General features: G+C 40.9%; 1 protein-coding gene across 2 annotated transcripts in view; it reads left to right on the forward strand.

Annotated features, from left to right (window-relative positions):
• The first annotated feature begins 3,314 nt into the window (after positions 1-3,314).
• Positions 3,315-14,602, forward strand: part of DCUN1D5 (DCN1, defective in cullin neddylation 1, domain containing 5) — a 67,925-nt gene continuing 56,637 nt past the window's right edge. Inside the window, exons 1-2 of one of the 2 annotated variants that reach the window (XM_005869914.2) lie at positions 3,315-3,444; positions 6,809-6,872. In XM_005869914.2, the coding sequence (XP_005869976.1) occupies positions 6,815-6,872 (58 nt within the window). In that variant the 5' untranslated portion in view covers positions 3,315-3,444; positions 6,809-6,814. The remainder of the gene's footprint in view (positions 3,445-6,808; positions 6,873-14,602) is intronic. The other variant, XM_014542629.1, reaches the window with a different exon arrangement.

Below are 14,602 nucleotides of genomic sequence, written 5' to 3' on the forward strand. Positions count from 1 at the left end.
CTCCGGAGACGGGGCATCGCGCGTCCCCGTGACCTCGGCGCCCCCACGGCTCCGCGAGGAAGGGACCCTGGTGGCCGCGAATGCCCGGATGGCCGCTGTCATCTCTCCCTCCTGTTGCCCGACAGTATCTCTGATTTGGTGGCAGGCTGGCTTTGATCTAGCGCTCCAGCCAGTGGTTCTCAACCTTCTGGCCCTTTAAGTACAGGGACTGAGGACCCAGGAGGTGCAGGCGGTCGGTGAGCGCCGAGGGGGTCGGGGTCGGGGTCGGGTCACTTGGACCGAGTGTCGTCCCATTGGAAACCCGACCAGCCGGGGCCTTGCCTTCCCTGCGCCACCCCCGGTGGCCTCGCGGAACCTCGTCCAGAGGTGAGGGACGCCGCCAGCCGCTCATAACTGTAAGGTTGCCACTGTTATGAATCGTCATGTAAATATCTGATATGCAGGATGGTCTTAGGCGACCCCTGTGAAAGGGTCGTTGGACCGCCAAAGGGGTCGCGACCCACAGGTTGAGAACCGCTGCTCCAGACAGTGCAACTGGTGACCACGGTCACCTCGGTTGGTGGCTGGGCCCTGCTTATCCCGGGCTGTTGCTCTACCACGTGTGCCTCCTGGCTGTGCACACGCGTTCCCTGCAACGCGGGAGACTCCGCTCTGCACTTGCAGAGCCTCCGCTGCTTCCCAGCGGTGGATTCAGCACCCCCCACCCCCCATTGCACATTCTAATGCATCGCACACATTTCCTCACAAGTCTCTGTTCTTACCTAACCGCCCCCTTCCTTCCAGGCTCCTACGGCCTCAGGGTCTCTATTTCAAGGCATGCAAATTAAATACGTTAGAAAAACGGTGGAAACAGAACTGTTCTATAGAATAAAACCTGGTGTTTTTGCCCATTGTATTGTTCTGGAATCGCATTCTTTTTTCAGTTTAGTTTTTTCCAGTTTCTATCCTTTTAAGTGTTTCCCCATATTAGGGTGGATGTACTAGAGTTTGAATATGGAATAACATAGGACCTTTTTATTTTTCAGAATGGCAGTGTAAGGTAAAGGGCATTGGAAAACCTGAGTGATTTTTCTAAGAAGTTTGCTTAACTGTGTTTTTTGCTTTGTTGATGTTGTTGTTGTTTGTTTTTGTATGGAGTCCATTTCCAAAAAGAAAGGGGTATATGTCATTGCATCATCGTCACTTTTTGCCCTCCCTTATGGATCCTGAAGTAACCCAGATATGACAATTTTTAGCATCAGGACCAAAGTCACAGATTTCTCTCTTAAAATTTCTGTTACGCCCTAGCTGGTTTGGCTCAGTGAGCCTCGGCCTTCGGACTGAGGGGTTGCGGGTTTGATTCCCATCTGGGACATATGCCCAGGTTGCGGGCTCCTTCCCCAGTAGGGGGCGTGCAGGAGGCGGCCAATCAATGATTCTCATCATTGATGTTTCCCTCTCCTTCCCTCTCCCTTCCTCTCTTAAATCAATAAAAATATATTTAAAAAATTTCTGTTAGCAATTTAGATTAAATTTGTAATGATAAATAATGTGACTATAGTGAGATTGCTTAATCTACTCCTAGCTTTTTTTTCGCTTTTTTAATCCTTACTGGAGGAGTAAGGATATTTTTTCCCCATTGATTTTTAGAGAGAGTGGAAGGGAGGAGGTAAGGGGAAGTTTAGTAATCTGATTTCCCTTGGGAACTTGAGTTCTTTCTTTTTTTTTTTTAAATATATATTTTATTGATTATTCACAGAGAGGAAGGGACTGGGATAGAGAGTAAGAAACATCGATGAGAGAGAAACATTGATCAGCTGCCTCCTGCACACCCCCAACTGGGGATGTGACTGCACCAAGGTACATGCCCTTGACTGGGATCGAACCTGGGACCTTTGAGTCCACAGGCCGACGCTCTATCCACTGAGCCAAACCGGTTAGGGCGGAACTTGAGTTCTTGTATGGGTTACAAGTAATTCAAATCAGGAAACAAGCTGTGACAGTAAATTAGAAATAGAAAGGTAAGAAGTAAACCTTGCAGTAGCATTAATAAAGGACAGAGTAGCCGGATGGAAGGAATAAACAACTCATTGTATACAGGAGTGTGAGGGAATTGACAAGCTGAGACCTATTTTCTTGGATACCTTTTAAGGGTCTTGCACTGTTATAGCACATACATATTTTTAACAACTGATATTAAAACTTACCCTGAAACAACATAAAACTGAATTATGTTCAGAATATGTACATAGAATTATGAAGTACATTTTAGAGTTTTCTTCAGAACTTATAATTACATTTGGGTGCTAATTATCAGAAAATTTTACTTAAGTCAGAATGGCTTATTTTCTAACCAAATATTTAGTAATTTTTAAAAATAGGTTTTTGGTTTTTTTGGTTACATGGGAAAAGTACATGATTGTTGACTTCTGATTTCTTAGCTATTCACCTTCAAATGCCACTCCTTCAAATTATCAACCTTGGAGTGGTTTGGGTTCCTATTTAATTATGACAGGAAGAGATCACATTTTAAGAAAGCCAAAATTTAGTAACATTTGAGTTTTTGCACTTTGATTTTTAAAACAAAATTTAATCCAATGAGCATGATTTCATGGAGATGGATTTTGATACTTTATATTTAGCTTTTTGCTAGAAAGCTAGGTCTATAGTCTTTGGAACATATCACTTGCTTTTCTAGAAAATTTTTATTTCAGTACAATAGAAATTGTCTTCTACTTGGCTGACCATTTATAAGTGCTTTTTGGTGGAATAATAACTAGCTGAAACTGCTGAAATTTTATTTCTTTAATTTATAAATGGAGTATAAAGGCACTACATTTGTATTGAAAGAGAAATATGTTTTATTAAAGTAACTTTGCTGGGTTATTCTTCATAGCACACTGAAGACACTCCCAAACAAAATCTACCACACTGTCTTACATGTGGTAGATGTTTAAGAAATATTTGTTGAATGAATAAGCATTGAATTTAATTTAGCTATCATCATTGTCATAGGAACAAACCTACGGGCAAAGTCTCAGATGTCATTTATTAAAAAGATTCTAATTGGAGCCCTAGCCGGTTTGGCTCAGTGGATAGCAGCCTGCAGACTGAAGGGTCCCAGGTTCTATTCTGGTCAAGGGCATATGCCCGGGTTGCGGTTGCGGGCTTGATCCCTAGTAGAGGGTGTGCAGAAGGCAGCCGATCTATGATTCTCTTTCATCTTTGATGTTTCTATCTCTCTCTCCCTCTCCCTTCCTCTCTAAAATCAATAAAAATAAAAAAGATTCTAATTGGAAAATGTTAACCATTCTATACTAATTGTATTTATTTTTATATAGGATGCAGGTGGCGATAAAAATTATAGATAAATCTCAGCTGGATGCAGTGAATCTTGAGAAAACCTACTGAGAAGCACAAATAATGATAATGTGAGACCATCCTCACATGATCAGACTTTATCAGGTATGACTTAACCTTACAACTCTCCATGCTTCTCACATTCAGTTCTCTATATTGCATCATCATTTTTTCTTTTATGTTCGTTTTTCAATGTAAATAAAAAGATAATGTTATACTTTATTAAGCTGAGTACATCCATCTTTCTATATTCAAATAAAAAATTAAGAAAATAAAAACTAGTAGCTTAATTGTCTGAGTTGTATCTCAGACTGTAAGTTATTTATTTTAAAAGCTTATAGTTGTATATTTGTGATTGTGTGCTTAAACCTGCTGGATTTTTTAAAAAATATATTTTATTGTTTTTTTACAGAGAGGAAGGGAGAGGGATAGAGAGTTAGAAACATCGATGAGAGAGAAACATCGATCAGCTGCCTCTTGCACACTCCCTACTGGGGATATGCCTGCAACCAAGGTACGTACCCTTGACCGGAATCGAACCTGGGACTCTTCAGTCCGCAGGCTGACACTCTATCCACTGAGCCAAACCAGTCAGGGCTAAACCTGCTGGATTTTGATGGTGGCACCATTAATGAAGACATTGGAGTTTTGCTTATTTAAAAAAATAATACTGTTACTGTTTTATGAAATACAAAGGCTGAAAATAATTTATTAGTTAGTGGCATACTTGGTAATACCTAGAGCCAAATCTTATTTTGTTTAGGTTTTTTTTATCAGATAAAGTCAATGAGCCATTTTTTAAAAAAAACACCTTAAGATATAATTCTTCATAAAATGAAACTGCACCCATTTTAAGTATAAGCTATGTTTTTTAAAAGGAAAATTTTTCTCAGATTTTTAAATAGTAATTCTCGTTTAGGAATAGTAATGTAATACCAAATGCTTGTAATATTTTTATTTATTAATTTGTAGAATTTTTTTATATTGGAAAACTAGTTTCAAACTAAAATGTTACAGTATGCTGGACTATGACTTTAATCTCCCAAGTATGATGTGTGTACTTAGTGCTAGGCTCAGCTGTACTGGCTGGTGAGAGCTGATAGTTAAATTTTCAGAAATTTTGCAAATAATATCATGTTAGTAGCTCAAAGTCAGCAATGGTAGGAGTATATACACCACAGAAGTAGTCAGGACTTTTTTTCCCCCTTAGAGACCTGGTCTTAGCACACTACTGTGTGCAGTGAAATGGGTTAGCATAAGTATCCATTGGGGTTTAAGATAATATCAGAAGTTCTAATTATGTGTATTTTGTAGATTTATCTTCTTGTGTGCATTTTTTAATGTACCTAAAGTATTTAGACAGTGGCATGAGTATGTAATTTGTATCTCTTTATGGATCTATAATAATAAAAGCATAATATGCTAATTAGACCGGACAACCTTCTGGACGACCTTCCAGACTAAGCTGCAGCAATGCGGAGGCAGAGGCAGCCGCAGTGGTGGTGGAGGGCCAAGCCCCTTGCACATATTTCGTGCATTGGGCCTCTAGTATATTCATAAATACATATACAAATTTTATATACATGTACATGCATATGTATATACATATCTGTATTTGGCAAAACAACTTTTTATTGGTAGAAATTTGCAGTTAAAGAGGTGTGGGGACCATTAGCATTATCATTAGCTAAAAATGAGAGACTATGGTGTGCCACTCAAAACAATTCCTGAAGTTCTAAAACTATAGAGGACCTTTTAGGTCAAATGTATACCAGAATATTTCTCCCTTTGCTTTAAAAACAAAAATTTCTAAAGAGGATACTTATAAGAAAATAATCACATTTTTAGAAGTCTCTAATGGACCTAAGCCATACTGAGGTTAAAATATGAGGCTTCACATGATAATTCTATGCTTATTTGAACTAAATGATTTGCTGTTTGATTTGTTTAGTCCCAAATTGTAGGTAGCTTTTAGTCTTCTGGCCTATGAAGTCTTATTCCTACATGTTAGAGCAAATTTGCTTTAGCCTTTCAGTAGATAGCAGTTCAATTTTATGCTATTAGCATGTGCCAGTCTATAAAACGGTAGATAGTTATGGGGGTTCTTCAGCCGTGACCAGCAAGGCTAGAGAGTGAACGAGTCCTGAGTAGGGGCGATTGGGGATTGAGGAAAAGAGACAGACACAGAGACAGTAAGTAAAGCTGGGACCAGGTAGGACACTGTTCTCAGATGGAGAGACAGTGACCCAGAGCTAGTTTATTATATACAGCATAATACCAGGAAGTTTTATTAGAGTTTAAGACAAAGGAAATTATGTGAAATCATGCTTAAAGATCAAGCTGCAGTTCTTCATTCTTGTGGCTTCTCGTAATTGTCAGGCCTGACTGAGCTATAGGTCAGGACTGACAATATTCTTGCCTTTGGCCAGGTATGTTTCCAGGATGTGGTTTTGCCAACGCCCTGGACTCAGCTGACGACCTTTGCTCAGGTGCTCTCCCAGGCGCTCTCTACAGATAGTTACAGAGAAGCGATCTAAAACTCACTCCTTTGAATCTATAAATTAATTTCCTTTTGGTTCAGTATAGTTTGAAAAAATCAAGTTTATGACAATGACAGGCTTTTCTGAACCTAGAAAAACTAATTTAAATAAAAATGTATATAGCAGTGGAGTTATGAAGAGTTTTTGAGCAATGTTTTAAAATAATAATACTAAGTTACAGTATTAAAGTATTGTAGGAGGAATATCACATTGTGCCAGGTTTGCTAGGCTACAGGCATAACTGAGCTGTATTTTATTCTCCTTTCCTTGATCAGAGAATACCATATAACACGGGGCTAGAAAAGTCAGTGAGGAGGTGGTAAAAACTTAATCTTCAAAACTCCTGTTACCTACATTAGCATTTTTTAAACTTGAATGTGCATAATAATTACCTGGGGAGTTTGTTAAAAAGTGGATCTGGCCCTAACCGGTTTGGCTCAGTGGATAGAGTGTCAGCCTGCGGACTCAAGGGTCCCAGGTTCGATCCCGGTCAAGGGCATGTACCTTGGTTGCGGGCACATTCCCAGTAGGGAGTGTGCAGGAGGCAGCTGATCGATGTTTCTCGCTCATCAATGTTTCTAACTCTCTATCCCTCTCCCTTCCTCTCTGTAAAAAATCAATAAAATACATTAAAAAAAAAAAAGTGGATCTATGTCAGTAGGTCTGGGTGGAGCCTGAGATCCTACATTTCTAACAGACACCTGGGCAGTGCTGCTGATGCTGGTCCGTGGACCATACTTGAAAGAGCAAGGGATCTAGATTTTTCACCAAAGTGTTAGCATAAAGATACTGTCTTTAGTAAACTTGGCCAGCTTCTGAATTGTTCATAACTTTGACATTTTTATTAGTAATTTTAAAGTAAGTAACTCTAGAATATTGTGGCAAATTGCAATTCTTTCCTGTCAGACTAATATGGAATTATTTATCAGTAGGTAATGGGGACCAAAAACATGTACCTTGTGACAGAATATGCCAAAAATGGAGAAATTTTTGGTAAGTACTTTTCCTTAATTTTCTTAAATTTGAAAATGTCACTAATCTTCAGAATGGAGTATTTTCTATTCTGCTTGTTTAAAAGTTGGTAACATGAATTTGAAATTTTTAAGCATTAGGATACAATAAAATATCCAGTAAGCTAAAAATATAGACGATAATTTATTCTCTTATATTTGTGATATTAAAGGCACTGCTTAATTTTTTCATCTTTGTTAGAAATTGGAGAATTGAAGTTAGGGAGAAATGTTCAGTCATATTGTAAGGGAGATTTTCTTGCCTTTTATCTTCTTTTTCACTCTCCGTTTTAATAAATATTTATTGAGCTTTTACTATGTCCCAGGCATTGTGCTAGGTATGAAGGGATACAGTGGTGACCTAAGTAATATAATCCCTACCATTATGGATCTTAAACAGTTTAGTAAGCCCTTAACTCTAGTTGTTATACCTTGGGCAAGTCACTATACTTTTCTGGGACTTCTTTTATTTCTAATAAGAAAGTGTTTGAGTAGTTAGTTTCTCTAATCTATTCTAACCCTTAAAAACTATAGATATTTTATTCTAGCTTTCATCTTTTTTATTTTTACTCTGTGGAGCCAGAGCACTATAGGTAATCTAAATATTTCTGGTCTTTAACCTTATTTAAGTCCAGAATTGTTTTTTAAACAGATTTATTGAGGAATAGTTTATATACAATAAATTGCACATATTTTAATGTGTACAATTTTTTAAGTTTTACATATGTAAAAACAATCACTGTAATCTATCACTCTCAAATTTCTTTGTGCCCTTTGTAATCTGTCTGTTCCACATCACCACCAGGCAACCATCAATCTGTTTTTTTGACTCTGTACATTAATTTGTGTCTTACAGAGTTTTATATAAATGTAATACCATATGTGCTGTTGTCTAGTTTCTTTCTCTCAGTATAATTTTTTAAAGATTTTTAAATATTTTTTTAATTGATTTCAGAGAGGAAGGGAGAGAGAGAGAGAGATAGAAACATCAATAATGAGAGAACCATCTATCGGCTGCCTCCTGCACACCCAACACTGAGGATCGAGCCCTCAAGCCAGGCATGTGCCCGGACCAGGAATTGAACCGTGACCTCCTGGTTGATAGGTCGATGCTCAACCACTGAACCATGCTGGCCGGGGTTAAGATTCTTTTTGTTGTTGTATGTATGAACATGTCATTTCTTTCTATTATTAGATCTTATTGTATAAATATATACCAATTTGCTTATCCATTCATGTGTTGATAGACTGAGTTTGCTTCAGTATTTGGCTATTTCACATGAATTGCAGTGAATACCCATATGCAACTCTTTAACTTATAGTCTACCTTCAACTAATATTTAGCACTTCACATATAATATAAGAACCTCTATTTGTCTTGTTCTTTCTAGACTCACAGCTCTGTCTCTTTTTTTGTTGTTGTTTTTGTTATCCTCATCTGAGTATATTTTTTCCATTGATAATTTCTTTAGAGAGAGTGGAAGGAAGAGAGGGAAGGAAGGAGGGAGGGAGGGGGAGAGAGAGAGAGAGAGAGAGAGAGAGATTGATGTGAGAGAGACATATCCATCGATTGGTGACCTCTCGCACGCCCCTGCCTGGGGATCAAACCTGAAATCTTTAGGTACACAGGCCGATGTTCCAACCACTTAGGCACACTGGCCAGGGCTCAGCTCTGTTTCTTCAACTCAAGGTCTTTGCTGGGCTCAGCCTGGATTTTCCTTCATTATATTGTGGCCTACACACTTTTTTAAACAATCACTCTCCTTGTTTGATTGATGTACAGTTTCATTAACCAGTGTTTTCCATATTTTTCTCTTTTTTCTTTGTTGGAAGGAGAGGGTTGCTTTAGGCAGGAGGATAAGTTAGTTCCTGTTACTTCATCTTGATTGAAAGCAGAAGTCTCCAGTTCTTTCAAAATTATCTTTAATTTTAGTTATTTTTTAAAAGGAGGAATTATAAATATACTTCTGTAGTTTTAAAAAAATATTTGTAGTAAGTTCAATTATTTTCTAATAGTATTTCAGGGATTATAGTTGGCTTCCCTCTAGCCTCGATCCAGTCCATAACTTCCCAGAGCTTGACACTTTCCAGTTCTCTGCTGCTGCTGGCACTGGCTGCCCTAACTGTGCTCTGCTCATTCAGGAAGGGCCTTCCATGCTCTTCAGCTGCTCTTTCTTTGCACAGAGAGGTTTCCTGTGCCATCTGGTTTTCTTGCCCCATCTGACTAGGTTTACAGCAAAAGAGTGATTTTTGGTGGCTTGCTGGGACTGCATCTGCATGATTCATTCATTACGAGGCTGTGGTGTTTATGCTGTGTATTTTTGTTTGGTTAGTTAGATTGTATCTTATTCCATAAATGGCTGAAGTAGCTTTAAAGGACAATACTACAGAAACAATAATTCTAAAATATAAATAAGAATAAAGAAGTGATTCAGAAAATACATAGACCAGTAGAACATAATCATGAGAGGTAGGGGAAGAGAACACAAATGTGCAGGCAGTAAGGGCCCAAGAGCTTCAGATACGGCTCTAAGCTTTCTGGCTGTCACAGTGAAAAGAGTATGTAGTCATTTACATAATATTATCTAAGAGAAAGACAGGTGAATATCTCTCAAAGAAAGCAAAACTTTCCTTGGTAGTAAATTTTTCCTTTGGGGTTTCTTTTTTTTTTTTTTAAATATATTTTATTGATTTTTTACAGAGAGGAAGGGAGAGAGACAGAGAGTTAGATACATCGATGAGAGAAACATCGATCAGCTGCCTCCTGCACATCTCCTACTGGGGATGTGCCCGCAACCAAGGTACATGCCCTTGACCGGAATCGAACCTGGGACCCTTCAGTCTGCAGGCCGACACGCTCTATCCACTGAGCCAAACCAGTTTCGGCTGGGGTTTCTTATAAGAAGTACTGAGCGATATTTCAAAAACAAAATCTGATTAAAACAATTTCAAGGGCATCTGTTTTTTTTAAAGTTAGTTTTTTTAGCTTTATTGTTGATAACACTATTACAGATGTCCCGATTTTCCCCTCCTTTGCCCAACTCCACCCAACCCCTGTCTCTGCTTCTCCTCTGGCTATCACCACATTGTTTTCTGTGTCTGTGGGTTATGCATATATGTTCTCTGGCTAATGTCTTTAACTTCTTTCATTGAGTCCCCCCAACCTCCTCCTGTCTGACAGGTGCACAGTCTGTTCCATGTATCCATGCCCTCTGTTTCTATTTTGTTCATCAGTTTATTTTGTTCATTATATTCCGCATATAAGTGAGATCTTATGGTATTTGTCTTTCTCTGACTGGCTTATTTCACAGTAATCTCCAGGTCCATCCATACTGTTACAAAAGATAAGAGTTCCTTCTTTTTCATGGCTGCACTAGTGGCCTGGTGCACGAATCCGTGCACATTGAAAGGAAATTAATTAGAAGACATATTTTAATATTGCTATTCGCCCTTTCTCTATAATAGAACTGTCAAGCAAATTCATGATCAACAATGACAGATGAAAATACACACGTGATTGGCGCCAGTGAGAGCTTTATATGTAATGCACATGCACGAATCAACTTAGCCATATATATATATATAATAAACTTGCTTAATTAGACCTGCTTTCTGATTTAGCTAAACATTTTCCAGCCCAGTGAAGCACCCCAACTTCTCTTTCAGGTAATTGTCAGCAACACAGCAGTAAATATCAACATGAAGCAGATTATTATTGTAGATCATACAGGGAAAATATTTAACTGCAGCAGTGTTTGACTATATTCTGCACAGTGAGAAAACCTGAAGTCATTTTCAAGGTCCACCATTTCTTGCTTCTTTTTAGTCGGGTCAAGTTTCTAAGCTTTCTAAAGCTCTGTTTTCCGGCTAATGAAAAGAAAATAGAATTCCACTGAGTCTTTTATCTACCTTCTCCAGGACTTCTGTGAAGATCAAATGAGATGAGGCATGGGAAAATGCTTAACAGACATTTGGTTAAAGTGTAAAATGTTTCCACCTGGCTATGAAGCAAGTCGTGTTCCTGGGCTGAAGAAACTCCAAGGAGGCTAGTCGCTAGGGAGAGGAAGCTGGGCGCTGCTACATGAAGTCATTACCTGGCGCCCGCAGCAACCGTTTCCAGGCTGGGCTGTGGGCTGCATTTTGCACCATGGGGTTTTGGGAGCGTGGGCTGCAATTTGGTGGGGTGTTGCTCTGGGGTGATGGCAGGGCCTATGTCCCACTTGGGGGAAGCCGAGTGTTGCTTTGTGGGCACCAGGTCCCCAGTGCCGTTTCTCTGTAAATGGCCAGTATGCATCACGGCAGCTCCTGCGTCGAGCGTCTGCCCCCTGGTGGTCAGTGTGTGTTATAAGTGACCGGTCGGACATTTAGCATATTAGCCTTTTATATATACTAGTTTAGACTAGTGGCCTGGTACACAAATTTGTGCACATTGAAAGGGAATTAATTAGAAGAAATATTTTAATATCGCTATTTGCCCTTTCTCTATAATAGAAGTGTCAGAGATTAAAGAAAATTAGTAAAATGTATATGAAAATAATATTTAAATTTAATAAATAAACAATAACACCATGATATAACAACAAAGACATGATATGAAAACAACAAAAACATGATATAAAAACTATAAAAACATGATATAAAAACAAAAAGATGATATAAAAACAACATTGATACAAACAATGACAGATAAGTGATTAAACTTATTCCAATATCTCCCTGTATACCACATTTAGAGTAAAAACACTTTCAGGGTGCTTGACTAATTTCCCTTGTGATGAAGTATTTACAACTTTAACGTCACACGCTCTTTGAACTCAAGAGAAAGCAACATATAACTGACCATATCTGAAAACGGGTTCAGGTAGGAATATTCCTACTCTGTCTAAAGTTTGTCCTTGTGATTTATTAATTGTCATCGCAAATGCTGGCATCACGGGAAACTAATTAATTTAAATGGGAGGCCAGTGTCAGACAGGGACAAATAAATTCTTAGAATCAGAACAACCTCTCCTTCTGCAGATCCTGTTAATACCTGCTGTCAGGGTCCAGGTTGCGGGTGAACAGGATTTTGGGCTGTCAGGGCGCGGACAGCAAGCTGACCAATGGCAGATTTATGCAAAGAATGGTTCTCCTGGGAGGCTGTCAGGTTCCGGGGTGCAGGTGAATGGGATTCGGGGATGTTAGAGTGCTGACAGCAAGGTTGGGTCAGTGCTCGTCATAGCTACTGGCGATTGGGTCAGTGCTCGTCATAGCTACTGGCTGGTTGTCTGGTCCTTGGTCATTCTGGTTGTTATGTGGTAAAGGTCACTGGGCATTTATTATATACTAGAGGCCCGGTGCACAAAAATTTGTGCACTCGGGGGCGGGGGGTGGTCCCTCAGCCCGGCCTATGCCTTCTTGCAGTCTGGGACCCCTCGGAGGATGTCCATCTGCTGGCTTAGGCCCGCTCCCTGGGGGATCAGGCCCAAGCTGGCAGTCAGACATCCTTCTGGCAGCCCGGCAGCCCTTGGGGGATGTCCAGTTATCAGCAGGGAGCAGACCTAAGCTGCAATCGGACATCCTTCCGCTCCCTGGATCAGGCCCAAGCTGGCAGTCAGACATCCTTCTGGCAGCCCGGCAGCCCTTGGGGGATGTCCAGTTATCAGCAGGGAGCAGCAGTAAGCTGCAATCGGACATCCTTAGTGCTGCTGAGGAGGTGGGAGAGGCTCCCAACACCACCACTGTGCTGGCAGCCATCAGCCTGGCTTGTGGCTAAGCAGAGCTCCCCCTGTGGGAGCGCACTGACCACCAGAGGGCAGCTCCTGCATTGAGTATCTGCCCCCTGGTGGTCATTGTGTGTCATAGTGACCAGTCATTCCCAGTCGTTCTGCTGTTAGGGTCAATTTGCATATTACCCTTTTATTATATAGGACTAGTGGCCCGGTGCACGAAATTCGTGCACATTGAAAGGGAATTAGAGGAAATATTTGAATATTGCTATTTGCCCTTTCTCTATAATAAAAGTGTGAGAGATAAAAGGAAATGAGTACAATGTATATGAAAATAATACATAATTTTATTAATAAATAAACAATAATAAAATGATATAACAACAACAAACTCATGATATAAAAACAACACTGATGCAGATAATGACTGATAAAGTGATTAAACTTATTCTAATATCTCCCTGTATACCACATTAAGAGTAAAAACACTTTCAGAGTGCTTGACTAATTTCCCTTGGGATAAAGTATTTACAACTTTAACATCACACGCTCTTCGAACTCAAGAGAAAGCAACATATAACTGAAGATGTGCGAAAACGGGTTCAGGTAGGAATATTCCTACTCTGTCTAAAGTTTGTCCTTGTGATTTATTAATTGTCATCGCAAATGCTGGCATCACGGGAAACTAATTAATTTAAATGGGAGGCCAGTGTCAGACAGGGACAAATAAATTCTTAGAATCAGAACAACCTCTCCTTCTGCAGATCCTGTTAATACCTGCTGTCAGGGTCCAGGTTGCGGGTGAACAGGATTTTGGGCTGTCAGGGCGCGGACAGCAAGCTGACCAATGGCAGATTTATGCAAAGAATGGTTCTCCTGGGAGGCTGTCAGGTTCCGGGGTGCAGGTGAATGGGATTCGGGGATGTTAGAGTGCTGACAGCAAGGTTGGGTCAGTGCTCGTCATAGCTACTGGCGATTGGGTCAGTGCTCGTCATAGCTACTGGCGATTGGGTCAGTGCTCGTCATAGCTACTGGCGATTGGGTCAGTGCTCGTCATAGCTACTGGCGATTGGGTCAGTGCTCGTCATAGCTACTGGCGATTGGGTCAGTGCTCGTCATAGCTACTGGCGATTGGGTCAGTGCTCGTCATAGCTACTGGCGATTGGGTCAGTGCTCGTCATAGCTACTGGCGATTGGGTCAGTGCTCGTCATAGCTACTGGCGATTGGGTCAGTGCTCGTCATAGCTACTGGCGATTGGGTCAGTGCTCGTCATAGCTACTGGCGATTGGGTCAGTGCTCGTCATAGCTACTGGCGATTGGGTCAGTGCTCGTCATAGCTACTGGCGATTGGGTCAGTGCTCGTCATAGCTACTGGCGATTGGGTCAGTGCTCGTCATAGCTACTGGCGATTGGGTCAGTGCTCGTCATAGCTACTGGCGATTGGGTCAGTGCTCGTCATAGCTACTGGCGATTGGGTCAGTGCTCGTCATAGCTACTGGCGATTGGGTCAGTGCTCGTCATAGCTACTGGCGATTGGGTCAGTGCTCGTCATAGCTACTGGCGATTGGGTCAGTGCTCGTCATAGCTACTGGCGATTGGGTCAGTGCTCGTCATAGCTACTGGCGATTGGGTCAGTGCTCGTCATAGCTACTGGCGATTGGGTCAGTGCTCGTCATAGCTACTGGCGATTGGGTCAGTGCTCGTCATAGCTACTGGCGATTGGGTCAGTGCTCGTCATAGCTACTGGCGATTGGGTCAGTGCTCGTCATAGCTACTGGCGATTGGGTCAGTGCTCGTCATAGCTACTGGCTGGTTGTCTGGTCCTTGGTCATTCTGGTTGTTATGTGGTAAAGGTCACTGGGCATTTATTATATACTAGAGGCCCGGTGCACAAAAATTTGTGCACTCGGGGGCGGGGGGTGGTCCCTCAGCCCGGCCTATGCCTTCTTGCAGTCTGGGACCCCTCGGAGGATGTCCATCTGCTGGCTTAGGCCCGCTCCCTGG

This window comes from Myotis brandtii, unplaced genomic scaffold (genome assembly GCF_000412655.1).
Source record: "Myotis brandtii unplaced genomic scaffold, ASM41265v1 scaffold3075, whole genome shotgun sequence".
In the NCBI taxonomy this organism is placed as follows: domain Eukaryota; kingdom Metazoa; phylum Chordata; class Mammalia; order Chiroptera; family Vespertilionidae; genus Myotis; species Myotis brandtii.